At 43.9% G+C, this 17,374-nt stretch overlaps 3 protein-coding genes across 3 annotated transcripts in view; all 3 read right to left on the reverse strand.

Moving 5' to 3' along the window:
• The window catches only part of LOC103438610 (putative disease resistance protein At3g14460), a 39,750-nt gene that overhangs the window by 1,367 nt on the left and 21,009 nt on the right, over positions 1-17,374 (reverse strand). The window lies entirely within an intron of this gene.
• Positions 528-5,415, reverse strand: LOC139187415 (putative disease resistance RPP13-like protein 1). Its single transcript, XM_029105292.2, has 3 exons — positions 1,491-5,415; positions 1,203-1,315; positions 528-660 (listed from the first exon to the last, which is right to left on the reverse strand). The coding sequence occupies exon 1, from the start codon at positions 5,359-5,361 to the stop codon at positions 1,510-1,512; it is 3,852 nt and encodes a 1,283-aa protein (XP_028961125.1). The 5' UTR covers positions 5,362-5,415; the 3' UTR covers positions 528-660; positions 1,203-1,315; positions 1,491-1,509.
• Positions 14,971-16,272, reverse strand: LOC139197641 (uncharacterized). The gene is made up of 2 exons (XM_070825576.1): positions 15,623-16,272; positions 14,971-15,427 (listed from the first exon to the last, which is right to left on the reverse strand). The coding sequence occupies exons 1-2, from the start codon at positions 16,270-16,272 to the stop codon at positions 14,971-14,973; spliced, it is 1,107 nt and encodes a 368-aa protein (XP_070681677.1).

The following is a 17,374-nucleotide window of genomic DNA, read 5'->3' on the forward strand; positions in this document are numbered from 1 at the left end:
CTTCAACACATCCTCGCTGCTGAATTGAATCTTCGAAGGGAGACAAGCCGTTGCAAACCCCAGTTCTCCACTGAAGGCCTCAATTTCTCACAATCTCTGTTATGAAATGTTTGTAGGTTGGGAGGCAAACCCCTTTCACCAAATGACACAAGATTTGGAAGATCCCAGGTGCTCAATTTTTGAAGGGTGGTGCGGGTGACAGGTGTGCATATGTTTGGGCAATAACTTCATATTATCGATCCCCAGACTCCAACATGAAATTTTTGCTATCGCATCCCTTTGACGTTGGCCAATCTTTCATTTTGCTCCCCAATCCATCCCCTCGATGTCCTGGAGGAAAGACCGAAAAGATCTTTTAACTTGAAATGCAGAAAACAGGACAATTACAAAATTATAATTTGCATAATATTTATCTTCTATTTACTTTGTGTTAAGAGCCTCATCACAGAGGAAATTTAAAAGCTTAAGGCATCATATCCATCCTCACCTCCACTAAAACACTCTGCGGGCAGATCCTGCAGCCTTGCAACCCTGGACGCAGAGATCAGGTTCTCCAAATCTTGGAACCATGAGCAGTTGGTGCTTGCTTGCTCTAGAGGCCTTAGGAATAATGCCTTCACATTTTTCCCTACTTTTCCCATTTATCATCGCAATCAAACTCTGAAAGTGGAAACAAAATTTAGACATGATTTGACAAGGAAAGATAGCAATGTGAAAGTTTTAGTGGGAGCAGAGTAGTAATCACTTGAGGTGTACCAAGATGCAAAATAATAAGAAAATTTAGGAACCAGTTTTCCTAAAATATTGAGGAAACAACTCTAGTAGAGAAATGCAAATTTTACTTGTGATGGAAAAAAAATTTACATATATATCAAAGTCCTTCACAAAAATTGCTTGTTTCTTCTCATCGATATTGAATGCAGATGTCAACTCAAGCGCATTCCTTTTTCATACCTTGTCTCAGAAAGATACCTTAAATTCAAAGTTGAAGATACTATAAATTAATGAGTGATCTAAGAAAACAAGCATATGTCTCAGTGGAACCTAATTATTAGCACAGCTTCTTCAAATTAAATTCCAGTTTGTTACGCGTTCAAGTTTGACAATCTGGATCTTTTCCTTATCTTAAGATGAATGTGCATTCTACCACACTCAAATCATATCAGTATGAGAAAGGGAAAAAAAACATCATCCAGGGTTACCTCCTCGCCCATGCAGGAGAATCATATTCTTGACAGTGACAAATAGCCATGGCACGATTCGACAACTAGTAATTTATGTAAGCAAACACATGTTGCCCTTGGATGATATTGTCCTGAAATTTAAGGACCATGCTTTTGTTAGAGTAGCGTAGTTGAATTAAACAATTAAAAACTGACTGACTAATTAATTAAACAGAGTATAAGTATAGATGACAGTAAACAATTGAAGAGAAACTTTTACAGAATTTGAATCTTGCCTATGGAATAAACATGGCGCTATGCACGTACCTGACTTTGACTTGAGGCCTCAAATGATGAATTGATCATCTATCTTGATGAGAGGAATGTGAGCTATCTTGCTCCACTCTTGTCCAGTCTTCTTCTGACACCTCTTCTTCAGGGAAGAACAGTTTTGGATGCTCAGAAAAGAGAGCGATGCCGGCAAACCCTCTTTTGGCAGGAATTCGAGACTACGACACCCCTTAATTTCGAGCTCTTGAAGACAAGTGAGGTGTTGAAATCCCTTTCCCTTCAGAGATTTCAGACTCGTTCCACAGATTGCGAGAGTGTGAAGAGTGTTAGGGAGCAGCTGTTCCTTGAGCACCGTCTTCAACAGATCCTTGCGGCTTGAGATCCGAAATGTTCGAAGGGAGACAAGTCGTTGCAAACCCCAGTACTCCACTGAAGGCCTCAGTTTCTCACAACCACTGATTCGAAATAATTGTAGGTTGGGAGGCAAACCCCCTTCTGCAAATGACTCAACATTTGGAAGACCGGATATCTGCAACTCTTGAAGGGCGGTGAGGGTGTGTATTCGGTCGGGCAATAACTTTAAATTCTTGCATCTCAAGACTGCAAAATGAGACAGTTTGGGAGTGGGCAATCCCCCGTGGGGAAAAGAGACCAGATTTGGACAGAAATAGATAAGGAGATAGTCGAGATGAGTGAGATTTTCGTCATCAGCTCCTTCTCCAATGGCAAGGGATTCTAGATTTTTACTGCCCCAGATCAGAAGAAATGAAAGTTTGGGGAAAACGCCCAGCGGGAAGGACCTCAGTGAATCACAGCTGTCCCTCAATTTCAAATGTCGAAGGGATGTCAATTTGGCCATCATCTCATGAGATAGGAATTCTAATCTCCTGCAATTTTCTATTCGAAGATGTGTCAAAGAAGTGGGTAGACCGTTTCTCGGGAACGACAAGAGTGACGCGCAGTTAACGAGACTCAACTCTCGAAGACAACCGCTCAAGTGCGGCTGCAAGCAATCTGTGCTACTAAAAATTTGAACCTCAAGCGTCCAAAGCAAGCACAGCGACTCCGTCTCTAGTAACGACGATAGACCTGGGCATCTAACTATGTTCAGGTGTTCAAGAGATTGTCGCAAGGACTCCGTGTTGACGATGAGAGACCAAGGTATCCATCTTGTTCTGGTAGCCCTTTCATGTAGAACCCCGCAGTCTGACACCCAAAGCTGTCTCAATGAAGGAAGATGATCGGGCAAGTTTCCCTTCAGCTTCGGACAATTCACTAAAATGAGCAGCTCAAGACGAGGAAAGTCTGGAGATTGACCTCTACCTGGACTCGACAGCCATTCCTCCCACTCCGGCATCTCTTTGAACCCTAGCCTCTCGAGAGATTGAAATGGTTGACTTAGAGAAGCTCCATTACCCCCGTAGAACTCAACACCAATACTCACAATAGTTTTCATCCTTTCTATATAGAGCTCTCTTAGAGCGGGTAACCGCCCAACTGGTGGCAATGAGAAGCAAGTACTACAATCACTAAGACGCATGACTTGTATGTTGGAGAAGGAAGAGTCTCCCAACCAATCCGGAAAGCTGGTTCCACCATAAAATCTGATGGTCAGCTTCACGAGATTCACAGAAGGCTGTAGGCTTTCAAGTACGTGTCTCTCTTTTATGGAATCATCTGCTTCCTCATGACCCCATGCCAACTCTACTTCGTTGAGATCTTTCTTATCCTTCAAATTGGCCCCCAAGGCATCTATAGGATTGACGACATTTTGTAGATTCAAGATAGAGAGTTTTCCTCGAAGGTTCGACAATTGCCCCAGTTCACCAATGCCACCCGACCTAGTAGATTCCCCCAACACAAAAGCAGTCAATGTTCTCAAACTTTTTAGCCTACCCATTTGCACCGGCATCTCTTTTATACAAGTTCCACTAATATCAAGATGACGCAAATTAATCAATTTCCTCATGTCTGCAGGCAATTCAACAAGAGAGGAACAACCGACCAACAATAGAGTTTGCAAATTGTAGAGAGTACACATCGTATCTGGTAACTTTTTAACTGCAGTGTGAGAGAGATCAATGTAGTGCAAGTTTAAGTGTTTACCAATGTAATCAGGTAATTGAGTGATATTTTCATATCTTGACAGCGACAACACCCGTAAACATTTTAGTTTTGGTAATAAATCTTCTAGAACCTTTATGCTTACATATAGGCTCTCCCTCTTCCAAGACGGTCTTAAAGACATAGGAAATAAGGTGCGCAAACACTTAATTTCATCCAATGACCTAAGTTTTGCAGCAGTATCAAATCTTCCTCTCATATATGACAAATGCCGAACTCTTTTAGGAACTTCATGCGACTCTCCCTCATCCAACCTAAAACAAAATTCTCCAGACACATACATAGCCAAGTCATTAATGAGATCATGCATTGTGAAACTTGATGGTTTCCATGATCTTTGAAGTAGTGATCGTGACAATAGTTCATCAAAGTATATCTCACCGAGCTCTTCCAATCCTTTACCACTCTCATCTTGTGGAATTAAACTCAGTGCCATCCAAAGTTGAATTATATTTTCCTTTTCAAATTCATAGTCCTTTGGGAAAATTGAGAGATAAGCAAAACATTGTTTTAAATAAGTAGGGAGATAATGATAACTCAATCTTAGAGATGGAAGAACATTTTTATCAGTATGCAATGTCTCCCAAAGATTGCTATTCAATATGTGACTCCACTCCCTGTAACCTACATTACAACCTAAGAGACCCCCAAGTGCTTTTGCAGCTAAGGGAAGACCATTGCACTTGCGTGCAATTTGCTTACCAATTTCTTCCAAGTGTGGATGCGCACTAGGATTTTCATTTCTAAATGCATGTTTTCTGAGTAACAACCAACAATCTTTATGCGACAAATGTTTCAAATAGTGAATAGGACCGGTATGCACAATGGATGCGACACTTTTGTTCCTTGTTGTCACTATCACCTTACTTCCCCTCTCCCCATAAGTAAAAGGAGTCCTTACAAGATCCCAATCACTATAGTTGTCATTCCAAAGGTCATCCAACACAAATAGGAACTTTTTCTCCCTCACTTGTTCCCTAAGTTCAACTTGAAGCAAGCTATCTTGAAGACTGCAAGGTTTTGAGATAATTGATTCAATAAGAGTTTTAGTTACCCTCATAGCGTCAAAATCTTCGGAAACACAGGCCCAAGCTGTAACATCAAAATGCTCTTTTATATTTTTATCATTGTAAAGGAGCTGAGCAAGGGTTGTCTTACCAACCCCGCCCATACCCACTATTGGGATTACTGATATGTGGCTGCTACTTGCATCATCAAATAGCAACATTCTTTTCAACTTCTTTTTATCTCTCTTCCTACCACAAGCACTAAATTCACGCTCAACCAGGGATGTTGTGGTTCTTTGAGAAACCTTCTCCTTAACGCCTCCTCCTATAAGACCAAGGAGATCTTTTTGTTTCCCAATGTGTTCCACCGTTTGAAACAACTCTTGTATCTTACCATTCATGCCTTGATAAAAAGGATTAAGAGAAGTAGAGAAGAAGTTCCACACCTGGGACGTCATTTTGGTTTGATATTCCTCAGCTTCCACCTTGCTTTGCAAAGCTTCAGCATCGATCTCAGCCAGCAGGTCCTCAGCATCGAAGACGGCATGTTTGAGCTCGTCAAGCCACTTTTTCACACGAGGTTTCTCAATCTGCTTATCCTCTGCATCATCAAGCACTGCGTCAAGGGCCAGAAAAGTCAGCTTCAGTTTCTCCAAGAGTGAATGGTCAAGTTTTTTCCGTCGGAAGAAGTCCATCAACATCCCAGAAGAAATCTTGTCGCACAGCGTCCGGATGGAAGCAGAGAGAAAAGCCTCCCCAATCAAAGCTCCTGCCATTTCTCTTTCTCTTTCTCTGTTTTTTTTTTCTCTCTTCAAAGAAGTGTTGAGTTGAGGAAGAAGAAGAGTGTTATCACCTATAATTTTATTGTATAAGCTTAATTTCGTTTCGGAAAGAGACAACCTGATATATATAATATTTTAAGTCAATAATTGAGTGGAGCCCACACATTAATCAAAGAGTCTTATTACCTATAATTTAAGTCACAATTTCCCAGTAGTTGGTTTGGTTGGTGTGAGAGTGTGGGTAGGGGATTTGGATCCTCTCCCGAGCAGGGGTCCGAATCCTCCTGACTCAATAACACGGGTCGTTAAATTTTGATTTAACGGTTATAATTATTATAATTTTAGAAGTGTTTTTTATTTGTAACCGTTGGATCAAAATCTAACGGTCTGTGTTATTGGATCTGAAGGATTCGGACCCTGCTCAGGGGAGGATCCAAATCCGTGGGTTGGGTGGCAATTTTTTAGTAATTAACCATAACATCACTGTTTGTTGATAATTTGATATTACAAGCCGCGTTGGGATTCTGCTCTTGGGCGGATACAGCACAAGATTTTTAAATTGATCACCTAATTAATTAAGATTAAAATTGTAATCTTTTGTTGATTATGTTATCATGTCATCATGCATGTGAAAAGAAATCACACTGACGTGGTTAATCAATATATTGGAGTTATACTACAAGTTGTTAAACTCAAAAATAGAAGGGATCTCTTTTTTTTTTTTTCATCCCTTGCCACCAGGTCTTATAATTGGCTTGTGAAATAGGGAAGCTTCAACTCGGGTCCAAGCAGGCAACAATACAATGCCTTTCATCAAAATTTTGTCATCCTAGTGCACCTAGCAATCCCTTCTTCTAGTTGTCGACCCATTTTTCGATTGGTAACCAATTTCTTCTTTTGCAGTCAGTCGAGATTAAAATGAATAAAAGTGAATTAAATAATATCATGTGTTGTACGAAGACATACTCGGAACGATAATTACAATAAAAAATGTTATTAGTACTATGCTTCAACATCAAACAACAAAGATATTGTTGAAAACAAACAGCAAGATAATGCTGTGAACACAGAAAATTCCTGAAACGAAAGAGACAAGAACAACGTGGACAAACAAATATTTGTATTTTGATTATTTAGGGTTACAATCTCTCTCAAATTTGATCCTCTGATTCGATCTCCGTAAGGTGTGTATTTGTGGATGTTTCGTTGATCCAAGGGCCGTTGAGGCTTGATCTTGGATGAACTGTTGGAAGTTTCTTCAAAGGGCCGTGGGCTTGATCTTTGAAGGTGGATTTGAGCGGATCTTCAAGGAGCCGTTGGGGCTTGATCTTGAGGATGAATGTTTCTTCAAGGGGCGTTAAGGCTTGATCTTGAATAACGGTGATGAACGGATCTTCAAGGGATTTTGGGCTTGATCTTGAAGAACAGTGATGAAAGGATCTTCAAGGGCTTTTGGGCTTAATCTTGAAGAAACGGTTGGATGTGTGGATTTGTCGACGTTGTTGATCCAAAGGGCCGTTGGGGCTTGATCTTGGATGAACGGATGATGAATGATGGACACTTTCTTCAAGGGTCGTCGGGGCTTGATCTTGAATTGGTGGATGATTGTTGATCCAAAGGGCCGTTTGGGCTTGATCTTGGAAGAACGATGAACGAAGAACGAAGAGAGCTTTCTTGATTCTTCGGGAACCTGGATGCTTGAGAGCTTCGGAGTTTCAGAGCTTCAGAGCTTCAAGGTGTAATATGAATGAAATAGGCTTGTATTTATAGAATTTTCCAAGATCTAATTTTGAATATAATATTCCAGATGAAATAAGTCGTTTCTGCCAGGTGTTGACACGTGTCCTATTTGATGACTTTTCCAACTCATTTCCATTTTCGTTGAGTCACACGCTACGTGTAAAATTTATGTAATACATGAGCGTTGACACTTTGATTTATTGGTCAACATTTATTTACCGAAATTTCGATGTCTACAAATGCCCCCACTTCAAGGCACGTCGTATACATGTGCTTGTCACGTGTAGGAGATGTGTTTTGAAGTCCCTTACTGTAGATGTCGATCCAAGGGCTGTCGAGGCTTGATCTTGAATTGGGCTGGAGATTTCTTCAAGGGCCGTTGAGGCTTGTTTTTGAACTTTTGTTTGAAATTTCTTCAAGGGCCGTCGAGGCTTGATCTTGAAGGTTGAAATTGGACCATAAGGAGCTTTATGTGGTAGATGATCTTTGGCTTTGGTAGTGGGTGAATCGGCACATATTTTGTTGCGCTTGTTGACTTTCCACAGCTTTGATCTTGAACTGGGTTGGAGGATTTTCTGGATTCCTCCAATTGTTGATTTTCCACAGCTTATTCTTGAACTGGGTTTTGATTCAAGGGTGGTAGACACTTAATCTTGAATCAGACTTGTGATTTCCTCAAGGGCCGTCGAGGCTTGATCTTGAATTTGGCTGGAAACTTCTTCAAAGGCCATTGAGGCTTGATTCTTGAAGGTTAATTCGAACACATGACAAGCAGGCATGAGGTGAAGGTGACGACTTGTTGCTTTGTTCAATCTTTCTAATTCACACCCGAGCAGTTTGGTCAACGGTATGATCTTCAAGATTGATGGGCTCTTCTTCCAGTTGGTGACTTGATCTTTAAGGATTTGATTCAAGGGTGGTGAATCGGCGCATGCAGCCCACACCGCCTAGTAAGTCGACCCAAGAATTTGAGGGTCAAAACGAGTTCTTCATCTCAGACTCTTTCTGCCGAGTTGACTGTGAATGATGCATTCTTCTCTGCTTGTTTCTTCAGGCAGATATGGCAGCTTCTCGAGTTCTTCAGCTCGGACTCCTTCTGCTGAGTTGACTGTGCAAACTGCATTCTTCTCTGCTTGTTCCTTCTGCACCTCTTCTCCACATGCTTCAAGGTATCATTTTCACTTGCCTTATCTGTTCTCCAGGCAGATGTGGCAGCTTCTTTGGAAGTACAACAGCAGTGGGAAACGAGTACTCAAGAGCAGTGCTAGGTAGGCAATCAGGGAAGGGTTCCAAGCAGTCGGTTCCTTACCCGAGTTTAAGTGGAAGTTCCGGCATATTGTTTTCTTTATCCTTGTCTTTGTAGGTAAGAACAAAGACAAAGGAAATGACAGGGAGAACGCATGATATGAGATACTTTTGCTTTCTACCCTGGTGATATGAGATACTTTTGCTTTGGTGTCATTTGTTTGCTGAAGTACCCCAAGGGATAAGGAACACCGAGTGACTCGAGAGGCTTCGTTGGGAAGGCATTCTCGGAGATGAAGAAAGGTTCCGTATGTCTGCCTTGCTATGGAGGGTGAAGGTGGACAGTTATAGGGAGTTCCTTAATACCTGTAGATGTATTGTTCTTTCACTTGTGTCAGTAGCCAATGCGTGATTGATCAGTATGGCTTCACGTGCCTTCTTCTTTATCATAAATCTTCGACAAATTGTCCGTAATTTCCGCCAAGCTGAGTGTGCGTGTGACAGGTGTTGACACGGCTGAAAAAGACTGGCGCTTCTTTGATAACTGGGATCGGCGCTTCGACAAATTACCCGTGATTTCCACAAAGCTGAGTTTGCGTGTGATGGGTGCTGACGTATCTGGAAAAGACTGGCGTCTCTTCGGTATCTGGGATCGGCGCTTCGACAAATCACCCGTGATTTCCGCAAAGCTGAGTTTGCGTGTGATGGGTGCTGACGCGTCTGGAAAAGCAAGATGCCTCTCTGATTTCTGAGCTTGCCTCTTCGATTTTTGAATTGGCCTCTTCGAATTCTGAGCTTGCCTCTTCGATCTCTGAAATCCCGTTGAGTGCTAATGTTTATAGAGGCACGCAGTTCGTTTCAAAGCACACTTGAATTTTCACTTGCAGAAACTCCCTTCTTGTACTTCTAAGATCTTGATCTGTCTGACCTCTTCTTTCTTCAACACCTTTGAAAATGTCTGGACCCTCCGACCGTCGTTTCGATTTGAACCTTGGTGAAGAGGCAATCTCGCCCTCTCCCGATAACATATGGCGCCCATCATTCATATCCCCTACTGGTCCTCTTACCGTTGGGGATTCGGTGATGAAGAATGATATGACCGCTGCGGTGGTGGCCCGGAACCTTGTCACTCCCAAAGACAGCAGGCTGCTTTCCAAGCGGTCTGATGAGTTGGCTGTTAAAGAGTCTCTGGCCCTTAGTGTGCAGTGTGCGGGGTCTGTGTCCAACATGGCCCAACGCCTATTTGCCCGAACCCGTCAAGTTGAATCGTTGGCGGCTGAAGTGATGAGTCTCAAACAGGAGATTAGAGGGCTCAAGCATAAGAATAAACAGTTGCATAGGCTCGCACACGACTATGCCACAAACATGAAGAGGAAAATTGACCAGATGCAGGAATCTGATGGTCAGATTTTACTTGATCATCGGAGGTTTGTGGGTTTGTTCCAACAGCATTTGCCTTCGTCTTCTGGGGCTGTACCGCGTAGTGAAGCTCCGAATGACCAACCTCCGATACCTCCTCCTTCTGTGGCCCCGCCGACTGCTGAGGCTCCGCCCGAGCAAACTTTGTGAAGGCTCTCTCTCGTCTGTTTTATTTTTTTGATTTATGTATGTGTACATATTTGTAATTTATTGGAGACATTAATAAATGAGCTTTATTTCACTTAGTGTCTACATGCTCCTTTTTTTCTTTTTTTATTTATATATATATATATATATATATTTATTTATTTATTTATTATATATATATATAATTTTTTTATTATTATTATTATTATTTTATTTATTATTAGCTAAAGCTGTATGTCCTTTTTTTTTCTCCCCAAATATGTTGCTTGCAGTGTCAGGCAAATATGGGCGTTAAAGCTTTTCCCAGCTTTAACAAAAGCTTTTTCTTTTGCTGCTGTATGTGTTATAATCATTCACGGCAAACATGGGCGTTAAAGCTTTTCCCGGCTTTAACAAAACACGGCAAACATGGGCGTTAAGGCTTTTCCCAGCTTTAACAAATGCAGTTGTGTATAAGTAAGCCTTCCTGCAAGGCTTTTAGACATGTATCCGATCCTCTCCATCTGCTTGAAAGTTTTAACCTATCAAGTGTAGTTTCATTTGCACCGAAGCTTGCTGCTCCATGCTTTGTCAGCTTCTTTGGACACCATAACTGCACAGCCACCATCCTTGCTGCACTGCCTTTGTCACCCTTGCTGGTTGCCGCACCGCCTTGCGTCCTTGTTGCACCGTCTGCTGCACACCATCGCACTACCTGTCATCCTTGCATTTGTAGTCGCCAAGTACAGCGGGTCTTCAAGCAGCTGGAGGGCCGACGATGAAATGATGCCGACGTACGAGGTGTAGCCAGTGGAGCTTGGTAAAGACAACTTTTGCTGTGGAAAGTTTCAACCTGGCGGAGAGTGGTGCGGCTTCCTCACTTTATGTAGTTCTTTTTATCTCAGTGACAAACTTCTTTTCTTCTAACTGCAGTGCTCTAATTTCCTTTTCCATCCCTCTAGCAGCAGGGGTCATTTCTTGCTTGTTCTCCCAAAGAGCCTCTTTGGCAGTGGGTTTCTTACTGAAGCTGTTCCTGGCGCAAAGGCTGTAGGAATCAGAGCACTCGGACTCGAGCAATATTCATATCAAGCCATGTTAGTAACTCATGGATCTCTTCCGCGTTTCTCTTGTTGCTGGTTTGTGATGCGGCAAGAACATCATTCGTGCACCTAGTGACCTCTTGCCTCAAGAATGATATCTCATCATCCCGTCCTTGCAACTGTGATTGAAGCTTTTCCACCTCAGCAATGAGGCTTGCAGCTAGCTGATGTAGCTCATCAAACTTACTGACAGTGACGGAAAGCCTTTTCATAACCTTCCCGCGGGAAGTTTCAAGGTTATCCAAATCTAGATTCTTTTGTTCCACAACCTTTTCCAGTTCCTTAATCCTGGAAGTGTGACCTTGCATCTGCATGCATATTTGTTTGTCCCAATCTGCACATATATAAAATTTCTTATAATGTGCGCACATTCACTGATGGATTTCTTTGTCGTAATGCTAGGGATCTTTAATTACGAAGCTTTCAGAGGCGTGGTATTTGGAGTGCGCAGGGCGTGAGCATATTTGTGCCTTCTGCTGCCTAGGGTTTGCGCAAGAGATTGTAACAGGGTTTCGTTGTGTAGTGCCTTTTGCTGCCGCTTGGAAGGACTGTCCCGTAGCTACCCGCTTTGCCGTGCTGCTGCTGATTTATTTTTGTTTTTTTTTTTCCCGAGGTCATGGTATTTTTTAAGTGCTTTAAGGGCGGCACCCTTACCATTCTTGCGCAGGGAGGTGACTCGCAAGACAGAGGAACGACGTTGAAGCTTTACGAGCCACTGACTGGTCCTAAAACGCTTGCTCTTCCCGCGAAAGATAACTCCATGCATATTAAGTCGTGGTCTTCCGAAGTATCTTGGGATGTGGTGGATTCTGTCCAAGCGGATACGAAGAAGAAAGCGCGCATCTCGAAGATTCTTATCTTGAATTCGTCGCACCATGTCGGTGATAATCATTCGGCCTCATTTAAGCTTCTTGGTGATCACATCCGCATTGGAGCTAAGGTTTGGAAGGGTACCCTGTCTACTGCTGGAGAGGCCGTTTTTGATGAGTTTTATTGGGAGTGGCTCGAAGATGTCTTAAGCCGATCTAAGGATGTGCTTACTAAGGTGGACCTTTACCAAGCCGTGTATGCGTCTTTGTTTAGTTACGATCGCCATCATTCCGTTATTCGTGCGTTCTTAGAGTGTTGGTGTTCGGCCACCAACACACTTCACACAGTGCAAGGGGAGATGTCAATTTCACTTTGGGATCTTCACCGGATAAGAGGTTTGCCGATCCAAGGCAAGTTTTACAACGAGGTCGTTCCTAGCGCAGAGGACCTTTCTCTTTGCAATAACCGAGGATTGCCTGCAAGTTGCCGCTATTTGTTTTGGGCGTATCACAGGCTTTTCCAGGATGCTCGGGGTAAATCAGGCGTGAGGATTTCCTCATGGATCCGATTCTGGTACTGGGAGGCCATGAGGTATAAGAAGCCTTTGAAGAAAACTGGTCGTAACAAGACCACTAAGCCAAAGGGCGACTCAGACCCGTCCGGTGTTATTGGCGCAACCAGGCGTCGCTCTTCCGACGAGTTGAGAGCATTTGAGGATCTTGGCATAGCACCAGAGCATGTGGAGGAGTCTTACCTGGCTGCTTTCTTAGCTTGTTGGCTTTGTAAATTTGTTTTCCCCGCAGGCGACGTTAACTTAGTTCGCCCTGGAGTTTTCAAAGTTGCTAGCAAGATGGCTGCAGGTGAGTCTTTTAGCCTCGCTATTCCGGTCTTAGCCAGCATTTACAATGGCTTGAGCAGGGTTTCTGACTCGGCAAGCACTGAAGATCGTGCTGCGGTGCTTCCTTACCACTATGTGTATGGTTGGTTGGGTGAATATTTTGGCACTCATTTTTCTCTGTCGACTTTGGATAAGTCAAGACCTTCCTCATCAACCGGAGCCAAGCTAGGGCCTTTGATGACGAAGTATTCTGGGGTGCTCTCCGCGAAGAGCCTTGACGATTTGCAAGCGCGAGCGCTATTCAAAAGTTGTGAAGATTTGAGGATGGACCCCTTAGCGAGAGTTGGCTTGGTGCGGCGAGGCATCGTAGACAACTCGCATCTCCGCTTCTCGGACTTGTCTTATCTTATAAGCCTTCGTTCGGGGTTTGTTTCTTTGCGGCAAGAAGACCGATGTATCGTCCAGCCATATAGTCCCCACCGTTTCAGCAGGCAATTTGGTTTTGTCCAAAACGTGCCAGGCAAGTTGAAGGAAAGGAACCCATCGGTATCCCTGCAAGCCGTGTACATGCATTGGGAGTCTTGTACCCGTTCATGCACAAATGCTGTTATTACGATGCCGGCCAAGGATGAGTTCAGGAGTAATCCAGTGACCCGTGTTTACGCACGTTGGTGGTCAAAGACACATTATAAGAACTCGGGGACGGCAAGTGGCGCCAATTCTTCTTACTTAAGCGATGATACGTCGAGAGAGGGTTGTCTTGTGGTTTCTATGCGACTGGTACCCCTTGATTGCGCGAGTGCGGCTCCCTTGCAAGATAGACCTGTAGCTTTAACTCCTCAACGTCCATGCTTGTTTCCTCGACATCCGGATGCTTCTGAAGAGGCAGGGGATGAAGGTGACTCGTACGAAGATGGATTCATTTTGCAGCAGCGTCCACAAGTTTCAAACAAGCGACCACTTGAGGATGCTCAGGCTGACAGTGATGTCAATTTTCGTCACAAGAAGAAAGAAGTGTTTAGAACTCCTCAATTCGATGACCGTGCGCCATTTGAGAGAGATGTATATCCTTTATTTTCTCTCCTGATTTCTTCTGCTTTTCTCGTTTTGGCTTTTATTTCTAACATCTTTCTTTGTCTTTTTTAGGTTGGGCCTTCCTGTCATTTTGATTTGGCAACTGCAGATGTTTATTCCTATACGAGGATGCTACTTGCAGACGACCTACCTACAGACGGGGATATCGGGGATCCGCCTGGCGCGGAGCTTGTTCCAAATCCGCCGAACTTCCCGAGTTTGCCACGTGTAGGTGGAGGTATGCAAGAACCCGTCATGCGTCCAACGCCTTTGCCAGCTAGCTCTGAGATCTCTTTGAGAGGACCGAATCTTAGCGGTACTGAGCGACTCATCCATCGCATAAGTCTTGGTGCGGCAATGGAGATCAAGGGCCATATTGAGGCGAGGATTTTTAAGTGTCCACTGGAAGACCTCCCGTTGCTTAATGAGGATTTGTCAAAGTTTGTTTCGGTGATTGACAACCTTAACGTTGATTCCTCCTCCTTGAAGATCAAGATTGCCGAACTTATGGCCGCCTCGACTGAATATTCTTCCTTGCGTGCTATTTCCTTGGAGAAGTTGAGTCCAGATGTTAGAGCTCATCAGCTAACAATGATAGACTCATCACTGGCTCAAGTTCGGTCATTTCAGCAAGCTGTTTCAGGAGATTATCAAGTCACGGAGGCTTCGTTAACTTCTGTCCAAGGGCGTCTAGATGCATTGGCGCGAGAGCGAAAACAGTTGGTAGTCGAGGCATCACAACTTGAAAGTGTCCTCGCAGAGCAGGGAACTGCACTTTCTCAGTACCAAGAAGAGATTTCTCGCCTAGAACGAGAGAAAGGCACAACTATGGAGTTACCCATCTTGTCTCCCACCGAGGTAGAGACTTTGAAGACCTTGGAAGGCTCGCTTGGAGATTGCCTTCGTAGTTTTAGAGACATAGTTTTCAAGTAATATTTCTTGTAATAAGGCATTGGACCCAACTCCTTCTTTCAAAGAAATAAAGCATTTATGTTCTTGAATTTGCTCTTCTTTCCTGAAAGTGTTTATTTATTATTATTATTATTTCTTTTAGATGGTATGACTGTACTTGAAGTTTTGACACTTCGAGTTGCCTACGTACCCTTTGTTTGAGGAGGGATCAAGTCATAACGTAGTTCAAAATACATTTTTTTTTTTTGATGCCGTATGCAGTTTATGCTCTTGCGGGCCAGGAGCTTTAGTTCATGCAGTTTAGGCTCGTGCGAATAAAGAGCGGGAATTTGTTGCCTTTCAGGGGTAGTAGCGCTTCAAGAATCTGCCGTTGATAGGGCCGATCTTCAAGTCGTCCTCCGCCATGATTAAGTAGGCGCCATTGGTGTAGACTTCTTGTACTACGTATGGTCCATCCCATTTTGACGTGAACTTGCTCTTTGTCTTGTGAGTTGTGATGATAGGCCCACGCAATGAAAGGACGAGATCTTCCATTTGAAAAGACCGAGGGAGAACTTTCTTGTTGAAGGCTTTAGAAAGTCGCGCTTGATAACACTCCAGGTGTTGCTGGGCTTCGAGTCTTTTCTCATCTAGTGCCTCCAATTCTTGAAGACGTAGCTTTGCATTCTCTTCATCAGTCAAGCCTTCTTGTATAGCCATCCTTAGCGAGGGGATTTGACTTTCGAGTGGTAGAATAGCTTCTACGCCATATACAAGAGAATAAGGTGTGGCTTGGGTAGGCATTCTATATGTTGTCCTGTATGCCCATAGGGCTTCGCCTATTCTTTCATGCCAGTCTTTCTTTGTTCTACCGATTACCTTCTTCAGGAGGTTGCACAATGTCTTGTTGAATGCTTCTGCAAGACCGTTGGCCGGAGCATGATACATGGAGGATTTGTGCTGCTTGAACTTGTATTTCTCGCAGAGCTCGTCCATGAGTCGGTTTGAGAACTGCTTTCCGTTGTCGGTGACAATGTAGCGAGGCACCCCATATCGATGGATGATATGTCCCTTGATGAAATAGACGACATTTTCCTTCTTGACTTCCTTCAGGGGTATGGCCTCAGCCCACTTAGAGAAGTAATCTGTTGCAGCCAGGATGTAAGCCTCTCTTGTAGATGACTTTGGTGCAATTGGTCCTACGACATCCAATCCCCATGCATCGAACGACCATGAAGTAGCTGTGGGGTGTAATGGTTCAGGCGGTTGATGTATGAAGTTGGCGTGAAATTGGCAGGCTTGGCACCTTTTGGCGTATTCTAGGCAGTCCTTTACCATGCTTGGCCAGTAATAACCCATTCTTTTGAGCTGGAAATGAAGCTTTGGTCCGGACTGGTGCGCTCCACATATTCCTGAGTGTGCTTTTTCCATGGCTTGATTGGCTTCTTCCTCGCCTAGGCAAATCAGAAGTACCCCTTCAAACGATCGCCGGTAGAGTGTCCCTTTGTAATAGAGGAAGCGATGTGCTCGTCGACGTATTTCAGAGCGGTGTTTCGGATCATCTGGAAGCATTCCGTGCTCCAAGTAGTTGATCAGAGGCTGTCTCCATTCTTCAACGTTGACCGGAAGTATTGAAATAACGTTTGCATCACTTAATACCATTTCGGTGATAAGCGGGATTACCTAACTTTGGCAGACTGGCACGTTTGTAGCTTCGTCTTCTCCTAATGTCATGCTCGAAGCTAGGTTGGCGAGAGCGTCTGCCATTTGATTCTCTTTTCTTGGCACGTGTTCTAGTGTTACGGCCTCAAACCTTTGTAGCAACTGCGTTGCCAGCCGAAAGTATGGGACAAGGTCATCTTTCCTCACCTCATATTCAGTCAGGAGTTGATTGATTATGAGCTTGGAGTCGCCGTATATCTCGAGGGCTGCGATTTCCATGTTGATTGCCATTTGGAGCCCGAGGATCAGTGCTTGGTACTCAGCGACATTGTTGGAGCATAATTCGCTTAGCTGGAATGAATAAGGTAGTACTTGCCTTTGTGGCGACATGAATACTACTCCTGCCCCCGCTTCGTCTGCTCGTGCAGATCCGTCGAAGAACATCGTCCATGTCGGGAATATGTCGATGCAGAACACCTATTCGTCGGGCAAGTAGTCCGAGATTTTCCAATCGGCTGGGATTGGATGGTCGGCAAGGAAGTCTGCTAGCGCTTGTCCTTTGACGGCTTTAGCTGGGACGTAGATGATCTCGTATTGATTGAGAAGTAATGCCCATTTAGCTAGTCGCCCTGTCAAAACTGGCTTAGACATGACGTATTTGACCGGGTCAGCTTTAGCAACCAAGTGGATGGTGTAAGCATGCATGTAATGTCTGAGCTTCTGGATGGCAAACATCAAGGCTAGGCACATTTTTTCTATTGGGGAGTAGTTCAATTCAGCGCCGGTAAGCGTTCGACTGAGGTAGTAGAGCGCTTCTTCTTTCTGGGCCTCGTTTTCCTGTGCCAAGAGTGCTCCAACTGAACTTTCCTGAGCAGCAATGTACAATATGAGCGGTTTCCCTGGTACAGGTGCCCCCAGGACAGGTGGACTTGATAAATACTTCTTTATGCTTTCAAAAGCATTGTTGCATGCTTTGTCCCATACGAACGGAACATCTTTCTTCATGAGTCGACTGAACGGTTGACAACGCCCTGCAAGGTTGGAGATGAAGCGTCTGATGAAGGCTAGCCGACCTTGTAACTCGTGCAGGTTTCTTAGCTCG

The sequence above is a fragment of the Malus domestica genome, chromosome 07 (genome assembly GCF_042453785.1).
Source record: "Malus domestica chromosome 07, GDT2T_hap1".
Classification (NCBI taxonomy): Eukaryota; Viridiplantae; Streptophyta; class Magnoliopsida; order Rosales; family Rosaceae; genus Malus; species Malus domestica.

What these genes read in the sequence shown, in the direction of transcription:
- LOC139187415 (XM_029105292.2), bottom strand. Translation starts at nt 5,361, where the DNA reads ATGGCAGGAGCTTTGATTGGGGAGGCTTTTCTCTCTGCTTCCATCCGG.
- LOC139197641 (XM_070825576.1), bottom strand. Translation starts at nt 16,272, where the DNA reads ATGGTATTAAGTGATGCAAACGTTATTTCAATACTTCCGGTCAACGTT. An exon ending in GTCACCGACAACGGAAAGCA is followed by an intron (nt 15,428 to 15,622) that starts GTTCTCAAACCG and finishes ATGGGCATACAG; the next exon opens with GACAACATATAGAATGCCTA.